Source organism: Aptenodytes forsteri, unplaced genomic scaffold (genome assembly GCF_000699145.1).
Source record: "Aptenodytes forsteri isolate BGI_AS27 unplaced genomic scaffold, ASM69914v1 Scaffold257, whole genome shotgun sequence".
NCBI classification, from domain to species: Eukaryota; Metazoa; Chordata; class Aves; order Sphenisciformes; family Spheniscidae; genus Aptenodytes; species Aptenodytes forsteri.
This window is the reverse complement of record NW_008795194.1, coordinates 4,509,655-4,531,481: the sequence shown is the minus strand read 5'-3', so window position 1 is coordinate 4,531,481 and position 21,827 is coordinate 4,509,655. Positions and strand designations below refer to the sequence as shown.

General features: G+C 36.1%; 1 protein-coding gene across 1 annotated transcript in view; it reads left to right on the top strand.

Annotated features, from left to right (window-relative positions):
• Nucleotides 1–21,827, top strand: part of CCDC141 (coiled-coil domain containing 141) — a 106,866-nt gene that overhangs the window by 26,348 nt on the left and 58,691 nt on the right. Inside the window, 3 exon segments of the mRNA XM_009278616.2 lie at nucleotides 1,086–1,339; nucleotides 9,581–9,700; nucleotides 19,674–19,868. Of these exon segments, the coding sequence (XP_009276891.2) occupies nucleotides 1,086–1,339; nucleotides 9,581–9,700; nucleotides 19,674–19,868 (569 nt within the window).

The following is a 21,827-nucleotide window of genomic DNA, read 5'->3' as shown; positions in this document are numbered from 1 at the left end:
CACCTTTCTGGAAGGCAAGAAGTAAAATGGACAGGCTTGTTGCAGTGAGCTTGTGGAAACTAAGCTCTCTTGTTACCCCTTGGTGGCTGGAGAAGTGGAGGCATTCCACTTCTGTATCTTCCCTAGGTGCTCCATATGAAAGGTGGAGATTTAGGGTGCTTTGCCTTGAATTACCAGTACATGTACTCAGCTGGGAAGATGAATGTTTCAGCTTTTTGCTGCCTGTCATTGGTTGCTTCACTGGCAGCTCCTTGCAAACATTCCTTTCTTATACTTTTCTTCATGGCTACCTTGCTTCTTATTCTGGCTTGGCTCCCCTTCTTCCTCATTCAGCACCTAAAATTTTTCCCTTTTCATTTGAAAGACCTGTAAATACTGATCATTGTCTGCTCAACAGATTTTGTACTATGTGGCTCTAAGGAGCTGGAACAAAGACAGACACATGACTGGTAGGTCATTAAAGTGTACTAGTCCACTGAATTTTAACCCTGAATGTATCTAGGTAGAGGTTATGGAAAGAAGGTAAGAGTTCCTGATATTCATGACTTATTTAGTCATAAGGTTATAACAGCCCCCAGACAGGAGAACTTTTTCTTTCAACTTCCGTGAGGGACATAAAGACCTAAATTTTGCTTGCATCACTAATGAAAAACTACAGAGGCTACTGACGCACGCAGAAAGCAGGGTAGGAAATTCTGCTTCAGCTTACCTGAGGATTGGGAAACCGTCAGAAAGAACTCAGTTTTGAGAAAACAATATCACTTCTGGGTTTTGTCTCAATGGCTCTCAGTACACCATTATATGTGTATATATATTATATTTACCATTATAGGTACATATATGTATGTGTATACACCTTTATACCTTTGTAGGTTTATATAACAGCTGTCCAAACTGAAATATCTTAGGATGTATACCTTCTAAAGTAAGTATTTATAACCTGTTCATGCAAATGCATGAAAATACATTACGCTCGTGTATGCAAATAGATAGGTAGTTTTAAAAATACTTGAGTAATATTTGAAATACGCTACTAGAATTACAAATCACATTTTTTTTTTTCCTGTGAAATTCTATTCTTACAGAGCTTTTGGAAAAGTCACTTGCACTTTTAAACAAAAGCCAAGAGCTAACTGAATTCATAGAAGAATTCAAATGTGAGGGGCCAAATGCAAATCCAGAGCTGATTCAGGGAGCCCACAGCAGCTGCTTGAAAATTGACAATCTTCTTGAAATGCTACAAGACAGGAGACGGCAACTGGACAGATTTCTTAAACATCAACGTCAAGGACTGGAGCAGGTTCTGCAAATTTGTTTGTGGCACCAACAAGAGAACCAGGTAGGATATATACTATTAAGGGAAGCCACAGTAAAAAAAAAAAAAAAAGCTAGCAACTCTTTTACAGTAGAGACTATTACAGAAAATAAGCTTAAATATATTTATTAGGCCAATATCCCTGGGCCACTTCTGTTTGATGAGATCCTAACTTTTGAATATTTGACTTTGTAACTATAACATCCTCATAATTTATTTTAATGCAACTTTAATGTCTTCAAAAGCACTATTTCCATTATGTGGATCCCTCTTGTAAGTTATCAAATGTGGTGCTTCAAACCAAACCAGATTCCCTTCAGATTGAATTCCTGGCACAAACAAACCTCTAGCCACATGAGCGATAACAGTAACTGGTAATAGCAATTACAGCTGCAGCAGGCTGTTTCTGGACTACCCAGTTAAAGAGAAGATATAGCATAGTTAGCCAGTTGGTGTGTCTGAAAGCAGAGGAGTATTTTGTTCTTGGAGTCAAATCAAAATTCTTTAGGGTACTGTAGTGATTGCAGGTTTTCCACACCTGCAACCTGTTTCTCTCTCTTCTTCTTTCTCCCAGCTTAGCTCCCATCTCTTACTGAATTTCTCAAATACAACTTGTTTTTGTATTTTCCTTTCAGATCTTAGGTACATCTAAGTCTTACTCTTTCTCTTCCTCTTTCCAGTCCTACTGCTCTTTTTCCTTTTCATTCCTCACCTCCCAGCTTTCAGATCAGACAGCTTTTCTCTCTTTGTGCTCTGCATTATCAGAGAAACTTCTCCAATGTAAGATTCTCTCCCCCATCATTTTCCTTGAGAAACACCACATAACTTCTTGTCAGAAAAAAGATATGGGGAGAGTCCTGCTCCGCCTCTTTGGATATAAAGTATGCTGAGAAGGAGGAACCTATGCAAATTTAACTGCTGAAGTCTAACAAGACTAAAGCTGAGGTATTTTCAATGTTTTGTAAATAGGCTAAAATTTTGTATGGACCTCTGACAGTACAGTCCTGATTATGATACCTCTGTAAGTTTCCTTCTTGGCCTCCAGAATAAAGTTTCCCCCTGTATTAGAGGAAAATGTTAGAAACTGTTAGCAGTAGTCCATTCTGCAGGCACTAACTTTGCCTGTGAGGTTGTTTAAGATGGGAAGTGTCTTATTCAACAAGCACAACTCTGTAATTTTGCATAGAGACAACAAAATTGTTGAGGTACACAAGCAAGCTGACAGCCTTATTTCTGGAGCACTCAGTATCAGTAGCTGCCAGAAACAGAGAAAGAGTTACTTATTTAATGATTAGATAGAAAAAAACGGATAAAAATAGTATGGTCTTATGCAAGTGTCGTAATCTCAGTATGTAGTTACAAAATAGTAGCTGACAAAAATACTGAAGAACAAGAACAACAATATAGGAGGCTGTATCCATTTCTGTGCAAATCATTAGAAACCATCTAGTGCTTGCTTAGAGATACATATTATTGCTGATGTTACTGGTTTTGATTTTTTTTTTCAGTATCACCACTGAGCCATACCACAAAAGAAAGATTCTCAAAAAGAAATGTCGTTTCAATATAATGTATTCTAATAAATTTACAACTACAGCTGAACTTTCAGTATCAGTCTAACTCACTGTATTGGAAATACGTTCTATTTCATCTAGAAAAATGATCCTTTCTCTACATTAAAAAGTAATAGAGGTTACTACAACTACCTGATCATGCCAGTGTTATTCCATAGTATACAAACATGGAGGAACATTCAAAATTGAAATGTTTTGGAAATAGCTTGTTGTTGAAGAGTAAGGGATAAGATATGGGGTTTTTTTGAAGCCAAGCACACTTCTTTTAAAAATAATAATAAAAAAAAATTCACATTGCCTGAGATGTTAAATGCCACAATTTCATAAAATTTACCAGGGAATTCTACTTGTCCTCATCACATAAAGGATAAATATTTGGGAGTAACCAGCTAGAATTCACCCTAATTTAGGCAAGATTGAAGATGTGCAGTGAATTTTTTTGTGTGTATGTTTCCATTTCCTCCCAGGTATGTGCTCACATTACAAAGAGAAAGTATAGAAACTGTTTTCTACTGACAAGTTTCCTGATCATCTGAAGAGAGTGGCCAGTATTTAACTGATTGTTAGCTCATACCTGCGTCCAGTTTGAGGCTGGTATACACACGGAGGGACAAATTCAAATAGTTTTTAATATCATGCTTATCAGAATATACTTGTTTAGTATCTGCATTAGAGTCAAACCTGGTATAATGTATGATTTGTACATTTATGGACAATTAATTTGCATGCATCATGGACAAATAATATATTCACATGTAAAAACAAACACTGGAAAATTAACTTTTAGAGACTTTATGTAAAATTTCTCTGTCTGGCCTCTAACACATTATGCATATATTTCTGAGTGATGACAGAAATTAAACTCTCAAAGCCTCTAAGGAAATCTGAAAACTAATATTCTGATCTCTGTACGTGGACTGAACTCCTCTTGATGTCTCATGGTGCTACATATGCAAGAACGGCATATTGAACTCCCACTGACATTAATGGGAGTTCAGGGGATACAGAGAAAGCAGACTACTGGAGATGAGCTCTGCTGTGTAAGATCTAAGAATGCATTTTTGCTTTTTGTATTGCCTCTGTTTTGCTAGGCATAATTATATAATGCAGAAGGCTGCATAATCTGTGGGTTGCTTTTTTTAAAAGAAAAGCCAAGCAGCTCTAAATATCGCTGCTTATTACCTGGTTCTGAAGAACTAAAAAATACAGCACCTTCCTTTGATCTCTAATTGGAACGTGATGATCTGATAGTCATGATTGTAACAGTAACGTTTCTTTTTCAGTATTTTCAGTATCTGAAAGCGTACTTATTTTACATTTAGAGAAGGGTATCTGACCTTCTTTTATGGAAGTGTCATCATCATATTTTCTGATAATCTCTTTCATTAATGAAAATCAGAGGCAGATTGGCCTATTTTGTGCATAATTAGTTATCTTTGGAAGAAGATTTATGAAAGTAATTTTTCTTAATCGATCCGATCATGCATATATGAGACAATTAAAATTATTCATGGTACTTGGTCACATCAAGGGCAGAGAGAAGAGCTGAGTAAAACTCAGGACAGGTGAGTACACCCACATTTGCTATCTAGACAGATGTATGGGAAACAAACTATCTTGGTGTAAGTCACAGTTCCCTTTTTTATTTCATTTTCATTAAAGGTAGCTTAATTGACATAAAAAATGAAGTAGTGTAGCTCAGTGAATTAAAGTCTGTCATTGGATTTTACCCCCCCAAAAAATGCAGGATATTCTTCTTTGCTTGTAATCTTTGCACAGGAAATTGACAGGTTTATGATCTTACTTGCCTAGAAGAATTTCTGTATGGTAGGATATGGAAAGGTTCTGTTGTTTCTTTGCTTGAAAGCAAATTTCTGTTATGAAAAATGGAGATTTTCATTTTAACATCTGATAATGAGGATCCGCAAATCCAAGTGTGTAAGTGCACATATATGAGGAGAAATCTACAGCAGTGGCTAACTTGTAAAGAATTGTCTAAACACGGACTACATCTGCTGGTGGTGCGCTCTTTGCTGATTTTTTTCCAATATCTTTACTCAGCACAGTGCTGCTACTGCTACTGATAGCTAGTATGAAAATACTGAGTTTGTCTCCTCAGTTTGGAGGTAAATCTGAAGATTGTCATCTATTGCATAAAACTATTTGAATTATCAAAATGTTGTATGAAGTTCCTCTGTGAAGTTTTCACTTCATGTTTGATTCCAGCACATTCTGCAAAGGCTTTTTTCATAAATATAAAAAATTGTATTTTACAATGAGTGCTAAGACATTTAGACCTAAATGGGTTTAAGTTATTCAAAACTCTATAATCAGATCAACTTAAACTACCTCTGCTAGCTACTTCTGGTGAAATTGTGGTGCCAGTGAACTTAGCAGTGATTTTGCCACTGTCTTAATTATGGCCAACGCTTCTCCTCTTGTGTGTTTCCAAATGTCTGATCTCCTGTCCTGTTTCTCCTGATAGTGATAACTTAGTTCTTCTTACTACTCTTGCATGTATGGGCCAACTTCATAGGATTCCTAGACTTTGATCCTATGTAAAAAAAAGCCCCACACCTTGAAACCAAATGAGTTTCTGACATCATGTCAAACTCAGTCCATTGTTGATCAGTCATAATGTTTCCTCAGAGTATACATATTCTTGTCAAAGTACGCATGTACCTATATGGATTACTTGGTTTTAATATTTCATAATTGCAAACGTTCCCTTCAAAATTGAAATGATTACTCTTATTAGCTAATATTCTAAATAACTTCTGCATTTGGGAACGTTGTGTAAAGAAAGTCCTTTCTTGAAAAGGAACAAAAGGATGCCAAAAAAAAAGCATAAAAATGAAAAGGACTGTTCCACTATATTGCAATTTGAAAGGCTTTTGTTAACTTATACGTCACCTGGTATACGTCACATTTAGTGGTGTTTGTTTTTTTTTATTTCCAGGGCCTTTTACGGTCCTTCACAAACATGGTATCACAAGCCACTAGTAGCTACTCTGGGACAGGGTAATACTGATACTTAGTTCTTTTCCCCTGAAAGATTATTTTATTATTCCTCTTCTTTATAAGGCTGTACTTGATCATAGAAAAACCACTAAAGCCCAGACTTTAAACTGAAGTGCTGCATTTTTCTTTAAAAATGTGTCTGTGGTCCCATTTTGCCCTACTTGTTATTTATTAAATTAGACAAGGATGCTTCGTTAACAATATTGTGAAGATAAATGCATTGAAGGTTAGGGAAGGGCTTAGGTAGTATTGTTATGAAGAGACTGAAACGTCCCCAAGATGAACCAAGACAGATCTGTATTGCCATGATGATGCCTTCGCATACTGATGATAAAAATACTGTTTGAGATTTAAGATAGTAAGTAAAGCATCAGCCACTCAAATACAGTGATGATTGTGTTGAAAAAAAAGTCTGGTATTTAACAAAAGTCAGCTTATTGTGAACGCGCTGCACAAATTATTTGAGAATAGCTGATCCTGCCGTTCAGAGTAGGTATGTCAAAATACACAGTGCAGGCTGCTCAAGTTCAAACTGCCTGAGATAAGGTCAGATTTAATTTATGGCATGTATGTATGTTCTAGCACATACAGGAAGAAAGGGAGTGAAAAAACAAAGTTTTTCCTAATGAGAATAATTTCTAGAAAGAAAAGCGTGTTACTTAATTTCTGTTCTCTGCTATATTTGCTCCTTCTCTCTATAGTCTCACATTAGTGTCAGACTGTTCAAGAGGTTTGGTAGAGCCCAGGACAACGTATGTGTGTATGAGCTTTGAACTGGCATGTGCAAGAATTCCCCTCCTTCTGAAAATATCCCCGGCTACGCAATTGCATTGGGTGCAGTGCCCAGGTCTGGCAGCACGAGGCTACAGGGGTGGGCGGCATCTGTGTGGAGAGGCCAGGGCTGCCTCGTGCCGGACACAGCTGGTTCCAGCTGGCTCCTCAGCAGCCCCACTGCAGAGCACAGCTGAGCCCCTCAGTGGAGCTGGTGGCGCCTCTGTTAAAATACATTTAAGGGTAAAACACTGCACAGACATGGTGAGGAGTGAGGGGAAAGAAAAAAGAGCGAGAAACAACGCTGTGAAGGCCAAGGTCAGTGAAGAAGGAGGGGGAGGAGGTGCTCCAGGTGCTGGAGCAGGTATTCCCCTGCAGCATGTGGAAGTTTTGGGAGAGACCACGCCACAGCAGGCATTTCCCTGCAGCCTGTGGAAAGGACCGCATCGGAGGAGATATCTACACTGCAGTTCATGGAGGAGTCCACACTGGAACAGCTGGATATTCCCTGAAGGAACTGTGGCCATAGAGAGCCCGTGCCGGAGCAAGGTGTCCTGACAGGAACTGCAGCCCCTGGGGGACCTGTGCTGGACTAGGGGAAAAGTGTGAGGAGGAAGGAGTGATAGAGAGGAGCTGTTATGTACTGACCATAACCCCCCATCCCCCTGTGCCATTTGGTGAGAGGGGGTAGGTAGAGGAGTTGGGAATGAAGGAGTGAAATTAAGCCTGAAGAAAAGGGCTGGGTAGGAGGAAGGTGTTTTAGTTTTTGTCTGTTTCTCACAAAATCTATAATTTGCAATAAATTAATTTAAATTTCCCCAAGTTGAGTCTGTTTCACCTGTGATGGTAACTGGTAAGCGAGCTCCCTGTCTTTATCTCGACCCACAAGCTTTTTCATTTTATTTTCTCCCCCCGTTCTGTAAAGGAGGAGGAGTTGAGAGAGTGGCTGGGTGGGTGTCTGGCAGCTGGGTCAAGGCCAACGCCACCACAACAAGCTAAGCTATGCTGTTGGTTTGGTTCTCCTCCCCCGCCAGTTATTTGTTGGAAAACTTGCTTCTCCTTCTGAATTGACAGTGGGAAATGTAGGAATGCAATGGAAGACTATATATAAGCATTGAAATCACCTGGATCATAATCAGTGCAAAATGAGCAGTTTAGCAACCTGAGAAAAATGTTGAAGAGCCTTTGATTTCTGATATGGATTATTCATCGCAAACAGAGCAGATAATTATTGTAAATGAATGATAAAATCTGATCTTTGAAGAACAGAAGTGATTTTAGATTTCAACCAATCAAGAAAAAAGTCTTTTTTCAAACAGATATATTAACCTTCTCTCCTTTCCCATCCCTCCACCAAAATCACTGAAAGTAAGGTTCTGTGGGTTTCTTTTGTAAAAAGCACTTAATATTCCCAGCTGTTGCTTAAGAGCTAAGCTGGCACAAGTGAAATCACTCAGCGGTATTAGCTGTAGTGGAAGCCAACAGATTGAACTCACTGTAATGGAAAGAAATATTGCCAAGTGGTAAAGGGGTGAACATTTTACTATAACAGGGTTAAAGAATGACTTTTTCCTCTGCCTAGCATTACAGAAATACTAGTTGGTTTTGCTAAGCAGATACATGATACAGAGAACAGTCCTAATTTACAGAGAAGTTTTTCTTTACCTTTTAGCACAGTTCTTATTGTCCATTCCATTCATTTGTATTTTGGTGGACCCATAGTAAATGTTCTGTGAAAATCTGCTTCCAGGAAAAATGTTTCAATCAGTAAGTATACATCTGGAGGATATGCTCAAGAAATGAAGGCTTGGTAGTAAAACAACTTGTCTACTTTCCTAGCTCTGTTGAACTCCTGAGATATTGTACCCAATTTTTTATTTGTAACTGAAAATATTTCCAACACATTTTAAAGGTTCTTTCATTTTTAGAATTGTTTAAATTTATTAAAAATAGCTTCTACATGAGCAGATAAAAAAACCCCAAAACTGTAGTGTGCTATTGGCTATTGAAATCTCTAGTACTTAGAGACAAAGTAATTCTTAGTATGCCATGTATGATTTAAGTATAGTGGTGATTTTCCAGACCGAAAAGATTGGAGGAAGTCTCCTTGATACTAACAACTCATTCTGACTACTATTTTAAAATGCAAAGCTTCACTCAGGAATTCTTGCCATGTATTGTTTACAAAGAAAGTGAGAGGTACCTACCGTGAATCAAGCAGAAATAAATGCAAGTCGTTCTGTGCAATTTAGAAGATATACTTGTATACTGCGTATGTTTGCTGCATATACTTGCTGAAGTAAGTCTAGTAAGATGTAATAATTTTTTTTTAAGCTACTAAATTTTATTCCACATAATATTATCTCAATAGCTTAACTGGGTTTTTCAAACCAGGGATGGAGAGGTTCTATTAGGTCATAAGGCCCATTTAGTACTTTTTTTTCCTTTCCTTTTTTTTTTTTATTCTTGCAAAAGTACTCAGATTTATAGTCTTTTACTGTACGCAAAGGGATATTTTTAAGTTAAAGTGATTCTAGGGAAAATGTGCAATGTTTATTGTGTTATAAAATATGCGTTTATTCTATGTGTGACTATAATTTGGTTTTTCTTTTACTGTGTTAATTTATAATTTGGTCATACTTGATGAATAAATTTTTGTCTATTTTGTTACATATATTCCAATGTGTTTGTTTTGACCACAATCCTTTTCTTCTGCATTTATTAACATTTAAATAATACAAATGCAAACGTTTGAGTAAAAGCATGAACATGAGGAATGAAAAATGAAAGGAATGAAAATTAGGCTTTCTTTTGTAGATGAAACTGTCTTGTACATATTTTAATAAATGGACAGTCGCTTCTCAAATTTTTCACTGAATTCTTTTTATTATTTATTTAGGTAACATCTTGGTACAAGAAAAACATCAGAGATTATTTTCACAAGCAAAACTTAGGCTCATCTCTATTGGAAAATGAAGAGTTACTTCAAGAGCTTGAAGAAATGGAAGTCAAAGTGAAAGTAAGTAATACGATAATTGATCAGTGAAGCAACATTAAAAATTAGTAGCAAAATGTGAACTTGGGCATTTAATAAACACATATAGGAGTAGATACTTGGTATGAGTACATAAGATATATATTTCTATATGTCTAAATGAGAATTTTTTTCATTTTACTTCTGTTAATGCAGGCCTCCATGTTTCTCAGTGTTTTTCTTATTTAAAACTTTAACAGCTATTGGTAAGGTAAAAGAAGAGTAATCCTTGATGTTGTTTAGTTGGTTTTTCAATTTAGTGATCAAATTCCAGACTGGTAGTTTACATATTAAACTATGTTTAAAAAAATAAAGAAAAGCAATGTTGTTAGAGTATTACTGAAGTCTAATGTTCATAAAGGATAAAAAGCCAGCTATTTCTACCATAATTCATTGTCACTGAACTGTGTACATGATTGGAAGAGGTATTTTCCCATTTATTTCTTGGGAATAAAAGTAATTGAAAATACTATTTTCATTGTGAATATCAGTTTTCCAGAGAATAAATTTGTTACCGTCACTCATAAAAACAAGACGGGATTAAAGACAATGTTGATATAATAATAAAAAAAAGGATATTTGCGTGCTGTAAATTGCATCTATTAGAAGCTCTTTTTAGATATCTCAATTGTGCTATCATCAGGTAAGTGCTGTTGCTGGGTCAGGATCATTCCTCACTGTATCATTTTCAAGCAATTGTATTTGGATAACCCAGATGACAATGCCTTTTTCATCCAAAACCTATTCCAATAGAAACAAATGTCTTTTTAAAGGCTACTGTGTTGATAGCAACTAACAGGTTTATGATTGTTCACATTTATGTTTCCTTGTAAGCTTTATAGTTAGATGTCACATGTTTGCCTGTTTGCATAATTTACAGTTAACTGCTTCAGGGTTGTCATGTAAGCAGAATACAATAATATTTCTAATGCTTCTCCAAGCAGCATGTCAGAAAACATATTTTCTTCATCTAGGGAAGATGAGTATGAAAAGCTAAAATCTGCTGCAAAGCCTGAACAGACCTTTGGCACAAGAAAATCAGAAGATAAACAGTGAATGAGTAAGCTGTGGGGTGTTTCCAGAGAAATAGGGACCCACAAAAATATTTGAGGTGTCCTAAAGTATTGCTGAATTTTAGAACTAGCCAAATGATCATTAATCTTCCCCACGTTTGGTGTTGAAGGGCTATTCTTGTAATTTGCTGTCTGAATTAGAAATGATACTGTAAATGCAGAAAGGAGAACAATATGCATTTTCATTTTGTAGAATAATAACCCTTTTCATGGTTGAGCATCCAGAAACTAACTTTATTGCCATGATAATACTTATTATTACAGTTTCACCTAACAATTCTTCTCCCATACATTATGTAATAGATCATTCATATCATCTTACTGAATTGCCTTTTTTTTTTTCTTAAGGTCATTTAAAAATGTTTAGCATTAAAAATTTTTGTTACACATCCATGTGACTTATGATTTAGAACATCTTACCTTTAGCCTTCTGCTGTTCTTACTAGCAGCATATTCTAGCAGAGGGAAATGAAATTCTTTACGTGGATGTTACTGAACGTCTTGGTTATGCATATGATGTGCAAAAATAGTGGCCAGGTTGAACTGCATATTGCAAATATATTTCAGAAAGCTGAGTTATGGGGCTTTGTGCATTAGTTTTTACAGCACTGAACTGCAGATGTTGAGACCAGAATAAAGGAGGAGCCTGGCATCTTGATTTTAAAATTCAGATAAAGTATACCAATCAAATGTGTATTTCAGTAAATATTTGTTAGATAGCAGAGATTAATATTAGATGTCATCACTGCACAAAGTAGTGTTTTACCTGTATGATTAGAATACACTGAAATACAAAACAACCTAGAAATGAACTTGGCATCTTTGCTCACAGACTAAGCAAAACCATTCTTATAAGATATATCATGTCAGAACATGAAATTCCCTAAATCTTCGGCAACTCACGGGCCTTCAGCATCTGATCGCTGATCTGAAGTATTTTGATTTCATATGTATTTTGGAACAGCAGTGCTGTTGTGTGCAGTATTCACTCTGAGAAGCTGTTGACTAATTCCATGCAGAAGTTAGGGAAGGCCAGTGAAGAACTAGGTACAATATTAAAAAAACAATTTTACTAGTCCTGGAAACAGAATTATTTCCTCTGCATTCCCATACATGGGTGCACAAAATTCCCTTAAGCCACTCTTCCTGTAAAATTTTCATTTCAGTTGGTCATACAACATGATACTATTGTCCAGGGTCACTACTTTCTAGGATACAATCTTTGATCCCTGTAATGACACAAATGTCCTGATAAGTCTGAAATTACAGTTAACTCTTTTGTTCAAATGAGCCTACTTTAAAAAAAGGTTGTACTCAATCTCTATAATTGACCTTTCCTAATTATTACATAGCACCCCGCTAGTTTTTGTGCGACTAGAAACTTTATTAAGCAATGATTTTATATTTTCTTTCAAATCACCTGGGAAGTTGAATTGGCAGGGCTCATTGAGAGGGCTTTATTAAACTAGGTTCGAAGGGGGAAGGGGATAAAACCAGGCTCACTAGAGATGAGCCTAGGGGTGGCATGCCAATGCTGGGGGCAAAATCGATAGCCCAGCTCAAGTGCATCTACACCAATGCACGCAGCATGGCATTTCTTATGGCATTCTGTTAGAAGTAATAAGGGCATTGATAAACTAGTCTTCAACTACATTGGGATTTCTGTTAGGATCTAAAGTGGTGTAAATGAATCTTCTCAGGTAACATTTCATATGTATACTGTAGCTTTGAGGGTATGGTGAAAAGTTTCTTTGTAATAGACATGCAGAGCAAGTGTAAGTGCTCTCATAGAGAGTAAGATAGTAGAAAGTTCTGGTATCTGAACAGTTTCACACAAAGAAAATATACATGTTTACTTACATGTTGCATTGAGATGAACAAGACAAATGATTTGCTTAAATTGTTCAGAGGCTAACAATCCTAAGAAGGATTTACAGCATTAACACCTTATTTATGTGACTGGGCTGAGAGAAGGAAGGAGAATGGTTTATTACGTTGTCAAGTTAATATCTTGAACCTCACTTTGCTAAGAGGTGAAACCACTGAAAACATTATCGCTATCTTGTACAATAATCAAGACCAAAGATAAAACCAAGGATTCATAATTGGAAAAAAAGCCCTCAACCCTCCAAAACATTAAATGGACACACACACACAGAGCCCCAAGATTTGAGAGTAGAGGAGAGGCAGATTTAGGAAATCATATTTCAATGGGGATATCAGCTGGCACTGATTAACTGCTTGCTGTTACATTTCTGTGTGTATTGGAGGTGCTTGGCATGGTAAAAAAGAACTGCTAGCACCACTTTGTGGCCAAATAACTTTAGAGATGAAGAAAAGTAGTATTCTAAATTGTTTGCACTTTGTCTAGTTTCTGCCACTTTTCAGGACTGAACAATGCTGGAATCAGTCCTCCTTTTAATAAGGATTAGTAGCAAGATGGAGAGTACTTCTCTGTTTTATGGCTCTGCATGCTTATTGGGTCTGGAGTAGCCATGCTAGGTAATAACATGCTCTAATGAGGTTTCAGGATGGTTCTTAATGACCAAATTAAATATCACTATCAATTAGTAGTATTAATTGCTGTATTTGTTGACATTAACATAAGGATTGAGAGTATTGTATTTACCTGCTTTTTTTCCCCAGATCTCACAGCTAATGTTTAGATATATGGAAAAGTTATTTCACAGTTAAATGTCTTTCTGGAGCTCTCCTCTGTCTCTGGCCTTCCTGGATGGCCATGCTCCTTGACCGTTCTCTGCATGGATGCAAACTCAGGCTATTCAGCTCTTCTTGCTGGTTTTTCTGAGACTGGCATTCCGTTGAGGAGTTTGACAAGTATTGCATTTCATCTGCATAGCAGATGTTTTAATGCACTCCTGTATTTTGATAGCTAGAACAAAGCATGTAAAGAAAGATAATTTTTCTTTATGAGCAATTTTATTTTTACCTAAACATTCCTTTCGTGTGTGGCAGATGCAAATCTACATTCATCTGTCAGGTTCTTCTCACTGTCTGATATTCCTGTAGTGCCATCTCACTGCCTTGGGTGAGTGCTCCTTTCCCTCTTCCCCCCCCCCCCCCCCCCCCCGTTAATGGTTTGGGGGGGGGTTGTTGTTGTTTTTTGGTAGTCTGTCCTCTGTCCTGGCATTATCTTTTAACATCTCTCAACTATTTTGTCACTGACTGTTAAATACATTGATATACCCATCCACTGAACTTCCCAACAGACAGAGTGGTAATTGATTGTCCTAGCAAGTCACAATCCTTTGCAGCTGTATTAGTGCACAGTTTTATTTGTAATTTGAGGGAATGATACGATTATATTGGTAGTTAGTTATACTGCAACATAGTTATTGAAGGGAAAAGCCTTTCAGATATTCACAGGGGCTAAATTATCAATGTACCAATGTATCCAATGAATCAATTACAGGCAGAAGTTGGGCTCGAAAAAAGTTCAGTTGTGAACATTTTCGCAGTATGAGAGAAGGGGTTAATTTATCATATATTCTGAAAACACATATTTTTATACTTAATTGGCTTGTGGTACTTTATCTATTATATGGATCACAATCTGAAGTCAAATAGATGTGTTTCAAGGTTTTCTCAGCTTAACCCTAGAATGTTCCAGTGAAGACAGTTTTACACAAATTCTCAGGTTTGAATCCAAAGTTACTATTTTTAAGTAAGAAATGTTTATGGTATAGACCAAAAAAGCCTATTTATCCCACAATAGTTGTTTAATAACAAGATAAAGTTGTAGGTATTTCTACTCCCCCCCCCCCCCCCCCCCCCCCCCCCCCAGGATTTTGCTGGATATTTTTGAAGGCAGAAAAATTTCAAAACTTTTCTTAAAGCCACAATAATTTTACCTCATCAGTTTTAACACTCTTGAAAAATATCTGATTAATCCAGGGACCTAGAAAGAGCTCATTTTCCTTGCCAAACGGAATAGTGAAAGTAAGTGTTTAAAAGACTTACTACTGTGAGGAAAAGTAAGAATAGTGACATAAGCTAAGGAGACACACTGAGTATAGCCACATACAATGCAATGTGTCTTTAATAGGTCAGAGGAATTCAGAAGCATTTCTTGACAAATTGAAAAGTCAAGGTAATAGTAGGTTTTGTGTTCCTTTCAGGGAAAATGACTAACAAATATTTTAGTGCTGACTGGCAGACTTTTACGAATTTAACATGTAGAAGGCTGAAGGACAGAAAAAAATGACAAAGATTTTTCCACTGAGTTTGTATGTCCTGTTAATGGAAGGTATAGGTTTTTTATGTGTAGAAACATTTCCTTATAAATAGAAAGCTGAAAATGAAATTGTCGCTAGCTGTTTTATAGAAAATTGAACCAATTTTGAGTAACGATCAAGTAGGATAGCAAATGAATCTAACTACATTTAATACCCTCAGACAGTGTGCAAGGTTGTAATGTCGTGGAATATTGTAAACTATAAATTATTATAATAAATTGGTTTTTTGAGCTTGTGTGAAAGGTTAGAGAAGAAGCTTGCCTCAGTATAAATGAGGCAGAGTTTAACCTGTGCTTCAAGATTACCTAAAAGCTGCTATTGGACACCTTGTACCAAACAGATTTATGAATGTTGTTGCAGTGAAATCCTCTTATAGGAAATAATTCCACTACAAGTTGAGTAATCTTCTTTATAATTAGCCTTGCCTGCTGTAATTATAATTTACACATTGCGATACACTGAAAAAATTCAGAACTTTTTTGTTTTTCTGTATCTGTTTCTAAGCTAACTATAGACAATTTCCTTTCCTGTTACACAAAAAATATGCATTTTTCATTCTTGCATAAAATATTATTTTTAATTATTATTATACAAATAGCGTATAGTAACAAAATGAAGATGCACATATTCAACTGCACTTTCTTTGCCTTTTATCGGTTAATTATTGTTAGTCCTAGTTAAAAGCTCCCAACTGCAGTGTTGTTTTCTAATTCTCATTAGCATCTATATATTTAAATGTAGGTGAAATTTTGATTAGAATCTGACCATGGAATGCATTTGGTGCCAGTCATTCCAGCTGCAAGTATTGGAAGACGATGACATTGTGGTGCTGATTCAATTGGATATCGGGGGTCTGCACCTTATTCATACATAGGCCAATTAAGCTGTGTGTGTGGAGAGACCTCCTTAATATTTTTTCCCAAGATAAATTCTTCAGGTAAAAAGGAACAAATACAGCACAGCAGACCGTAATTTTTTCAAAATCCTCATTCTTGCTGAATATTACTTAGGGCAGAGAGACAAAGACAGGACTTTATGAAAGGGGAATTGTGCATTAAATAATACAGTGCAGGATTTCACTTAATTAAAAGTACAGGCTGAAGATTATTGCATCCAGATTGCAGAAGTGGTTGTTATTTTAATTTTAAAGAAAAATAAAACAAAAAAATCAAGAAAGATTTTGCTATAGCTGTTTATCAGGAATAGACAAAATGAAAAAAATTGAAAAAAATTTGCTTTTATTGTGCCCCAGATTAATATATCTTTATTTCCCTAGGAAGCTGAAAGTGTCCAGTTCAAGTCCTCAAGGAATACTTATATGGGTGGGTTTTTTGAGTGTTTTCTTGGGAAGTGGTGCAATTTTATTTCAGGATATTCCAAAACAGCAATATTTTTTACAAGCATACAAGAAAATATAATGGGTAGCGTTTGGCCTTCAGGTGTTTGTTTGTGGAAGAGCTGAACTTGAAAAATCTCTGAGAAGGCTTTTCATAAGGGTTCTGTTATGGCAGGAAAGAAGGCTTAGCATGAGTGAGACAGGTTTGCATCTTTGTAGGCATACAGTGCAGGTATATTGAAGCATAACCAGAACTCAGTTCTCGATGGGATTCTGGCACATCTTTCTTTTTCAAAATGAAGCAAAGCTAAATTTGTTGAAATATGTGCAATTAGTTTTCTTACCAAACCACTTAGAATCTGGTTGAAACATTTTGACACTATTGAATTATTTTATGCTGGCCTTTTTTTTTTTTTTTAATTGTTAATACTATAATAAACGTTAAAAGCAAAAGTAGATCTAACATGAAAAAGCTAAATAAGGCATTAATGAAGATTTATAGATTTTTACAGCTGCTTAGGTCTTCCATGGCAGAAAGATGAAGAGTATTCACCACAGTGGAAAAATGACTTACAAACTCAGTAGGATTGTCATAATTTTCCTTTTTCTATTCGTCAGATTTTCAAGATGAAGGAATATGTTGCATTGCACAGAACTAGGATACTGATCAAATAAATCTGTAATCTGGGACGTTTCTACTACTTCAGTGAAGGTGTTAGCAGTCCTTTTATGTTTATTAGCATGAAGTCTTTTTTAAAATTTTTCTCCTCAAAAAGCTTACTTAATACCCAAATTAGCTTTAATATCCTTTTAAATTGGTTTTAATTTAATGAAAATTTGCTTGTTAAAATCACATTTAGAGTCTCATTTATCATATAAAACGTGCATCCTTTTTTTCCTCAACTTTGCTAAAATATTTGTCTCTGTTATAACTTGCAGCAGTTAGTACCACAGACTGATTCACACAGAAAGGTTCATCGCTTAATATACCTTGGTAGTTGTTTTTTGAGAGAGATTAAAGTTATTTGTATATAATTCATGATTTTGAGACTTGTGTTGCAATGTATTGACATCACACCAGGCATCACATTCCTTATTCCCAGGGGTTTGTTCATATTTTAAAATTACTTTTGTTACTCATGTCAATACCCTCTGTTTCAGCTTTAGTTCATGTGCTGTGAGGCTGCAGAAATGAATCCAAAGTTCAAGTCAAGAACATACAGGCATGGTCTGAATGCATGTGTGTTCCATTTTGAGATGTTTTTCAGTGACCTGTGAGTAATGCTAGATCTTTTTCCTGAACTGTTCAAGTTAATCTAAAATGCAGCAAGGAAATTAGTCCTTTCCGATGGAATTGCCATGTACTATTTAAGTTTGGCTATGTTGGGCAATGGGTATGCTGGGAATTGTAGGGTCTCTCTCACTTGGTTGTTGTTGTTGTTCCAGATCTAGTCCGTACCAATAGGGAGGGAGAGATAACTGCATCTGGTGGAGAAGTCTATGTAAAATGAGTTGCTGATCTTTTTGAACAAGTGTTTTCACCATATCAGTTGTTGTCACAACAATGGACAATGTCAGAAGAGGAATGCACTGAACTACACAGACCGAAATAGGTCTACTCCCGCTTACTGTACTTCAAAGAAAGATAAAGCAGCATGGTGGGACTCTATGAGGGAATTAGAATTGCTGCTATTTGTGAAAGATCTGTGAATAACCAGATTACTTCTTTAGGGAAAAGTTCCAAAACAGTGTCTTTCACTAGCAATAATTTAACTAAAAAGAAACAACAAATGTGAGGCTAACGTCCTTTAAGCATGCTGAAAATAAAAGACCCTACCCTGTAATCTTGTTGTGCCATATGCACACTTTGGAGTGTTTTAATGAAAAAATTTCTGTCTTATTTTTAAATATTTTTCTGTCTGCTTTACCAGACATTTGATAAAAATCTGTGGAAGGAAATGCTAAATGAATTTCAAAAAGGTTCTTCTCTTATTTAATTCATTACCAGGAAAAGTGGAGGAAATATGCTACCTAAGACATTGGAAATTGCAGTGTATTATCAGATGCTCCTTTTGTTTTGAACAGCATAATATGGCACCAATTTTAAGTGTCGACAAGCACAGCAGGGATAAAGTACACTGTGTAACAGTTTTACTACTTTATAGTTTTCTCTATAAAAACACAGCAAAATCAAAGAAGCAGCTAAACAACAAAGCAGTAGTTGCAAGACAGGAAGAGATGACATGGTGTTTTTCTCTTGACTCTCTTAAAGTAAAACTCCTTTCCGTTTGGGCTGTCTAGTCTGATACGCCTTTCAATACCTCTTTATAACCTAAAGAAGATAGTGGGACTGAATACTGTAATAGCATTTATCACAGGTAAAAAAATGTAGGTAAAAAAGTTTTGTTCATGAAGATTTAATCCCTAAATTTCATGTATCATTTGGGTCAGTACACTAGAAGCACAAGTCAGTTCAGTATGAGTAGCTGAAAAAAGAAATAGGAGTCAAATAGACAATCAGTTCTGATTGGCTAAATATGCTTCCAAGTGGTGCAATGCAGACAAAATATCTATATGCAAACTTGTACTGATTCAACTGAATCCATTTTAAAGCACCTTAGTTTTAAAGTACCTAGCTCAATTAAGCGTCAGTAATGTTTCTGACTCTGTGGCTTGAAATTCTGAAGTATGATCTTCCTTTTTAAAGCATCTCTTTGATCTGTCACTGCCACTAGAAAGGTTCATGGTCAGATAAGGCAGAGACGTGCTTTGAACGGACTTGTGTTTTTGTGTAGGAAATCAGGGAAAATGTACAATGGAGAGTGTCAAGGATGGTAGCACACCTCACTATAAGGGAGAGTCATTTGATTTAATTCATTACCAGACAGCTCTCAGCAGAAATTGTCTCACTGGAAGCAGCTATTATCTAGGCAATATTTTAATTTGTTCTTGGTTAAGTAGTTGGACTTAAGGGGCTGTTTGTCATGGGTGTGTGATCTTACCCAGTAGAAGTTTCTTGTCTTTATGTTATCCAGACCATTTTTCCCAGCAGACACACTAGTAACTGTTCTGCCTGTGAAACTGTGTCAAAGAATGTAGAATGCCAGCACTGAAAACTCTGTCACTAAAACCATAATTTGCTGAGAAATCCCTCCTAGTAGAAATACTGTTTTAAACGGTGATAACTTTCAGGCCTATAAATGCGATACATGTTTTCCAGTATTTATATTATTATTGTGCAGGTATATTACTTTTCTATGCGTAGTTAATTAAAGCGGAATTTTTCCTGTTAGAAATGGAATTCCACTGTGGAACAACTGGAAGCCGAAGCACTTAAGATCTTGCTTTCGGAGGACTATACAGAAAAAGAACACCTAAAGCTTTCAAATCAGAAAATCTGTCTGTTGCGAGAAGAAGTGTGCTTCCGTATGGAAGAAAGGAAAGCCCTGCTACAAGAGGCTAATGACTTTTTTCATACTGCTGGCAAGGTTGGTAAGAAGCCAAATCTGTAACAATAACCTGATAATACAACTGTCAGTGTGCTCTTGAAGGCTGATGTACATGGGATTATGCAAAGAGTTTGCTAAAAAATTTGGAATGGAAAATTACAAATCTGATTACCCTTTATATATGACCTTTCACCTCAAAATTCTATCCAAAATGGCAAATGCATTTTAAAAAATTTCTTTTTTTAAAAAAACAGTATATTGAGAAGAACACTCAGTTTTCAAAATAAGGCATTTGGGAAATATCTGCCAAAAACTGGACTTTAAGACCATGGGCTCTGTCATGATGGCATAATGCTGTATGAAGATACAGGAGCTGCTCTAAAATACCCAAACAGTTACAGGCTAGGATGGATACCAGAAATGATGTCTATACTTGCAGTGGTCTCCACAGGGGCTAATTAATAATCAGACATGAGAAAAATCAAGGACAATATAAAATTCCTCATATCGGGCACGTCATATACTACATGGTCTAGACATGATGTAACACCGAAGTGGCCAGTTAAAAAAAGCACAAAACTCCCTTAGTCATAGCACAAATGATGAAGGAAGGCCCACACATATACTGAGGTCAGCAAGATAATGTGTAGGCAATAATTTCCATCACTGATGTGCTCATGTGGAGAAGCAGTGATTCAGATTCCAGAATCAGATTCTTGCAGCTCTCACAGGAGAACGCTAAGAGGGGCCTACCTGTCTACTGAATTCTAAACATTGCTTGTTTTGTGTGGGTTGTGTTTAGGTACAAGCAGCCTTGACTAGTTGCAACAACTAAAACACTAGTATGTCTGTTTAATTTTCTGTCTTTTCCTGATCTTATGTGATGAAAATGGGTAAATCATTGATGACCAAAAAAAGGAATATTTTAAAACTAAATGTTTACTTTTTCAAACATCAAGTCCAGTAATAACTACTTGTATGAAAATTATTTTCATAAATTTGGTCATTAATTTTTGTTAAATCCTACTTATAATACTTTTTTCTCTATAATATAAGCTGTTTATCATAATTGAATACTTTAATATGCTTTCAAGTGTGTTCTGTTCATAATTTCTTTTTGGTTTTTTTGTTTTCTTTAATGTCAGCATGAAAAGAATATTCTTGTAGACTTTCTCTTCAAATCCCTATCGCAAAACAAAAATATCGGATTTTTTTTTTCTTCAGTCATCTTCTGAAGTTTTTAGACTAGTCAACATGTAATCTTATGTAGGTTAGTTTACTTTTTATATTCTTACTGGCTCAAGGCCTAAGATCTTAAGTCTTTTTCAAATGGTATGATAATACAGGGTAGTACTTAATCGCAGTTAAAAATAGATAATGAATTTTTAAATTAAACTGATTCAAGTGGGAATTTTAATAGGTCTCCAGTAAACAAATGTTGTAAAACTTATTGTTCAAGTAAAGAAAAAAGACTGGAATAAAAAAAACAGACTGAAAAAAAAATCACTATATGGGAGTACAATACAGTCAAAGAAATTGTCCTGGTTTCGGCAGGTATAGAGTTAATTTTCTTCCTAGTAGCTGGTACAGGGCTGTGTTTTGGATTTAGTAGGAGAATAATGTTGATAACACACCGATGTTTTAGTTGTTGCTAAGTAGTGCTTACACTAGTCAAGGACTTTTCAGCTTCCCATGCTCTACCGACTGAGAAGGCTGGAGGTGCACAAGAAGCTGGGAGGGGGCACAGCCAGGACAGCTGACCCAAACTGGCCAAAGGGACATTCCATACCATGTGACATCATGCTCAGTACATAAACTGGGAAAAGCTGGCCGGGGCGCCACTGCTCGGGGCCTGGCTGGGCATAGGTCAGCGGGTGGTGAGCAATTGCATTGTACATCTTGCTTTGTATATTATTATTATTATTATTTAATTTAAATTATTAAACTGTTTTTATCTCAACCCATGAGTTTTTCTCACTTTTACTCTTCCAATTCTCT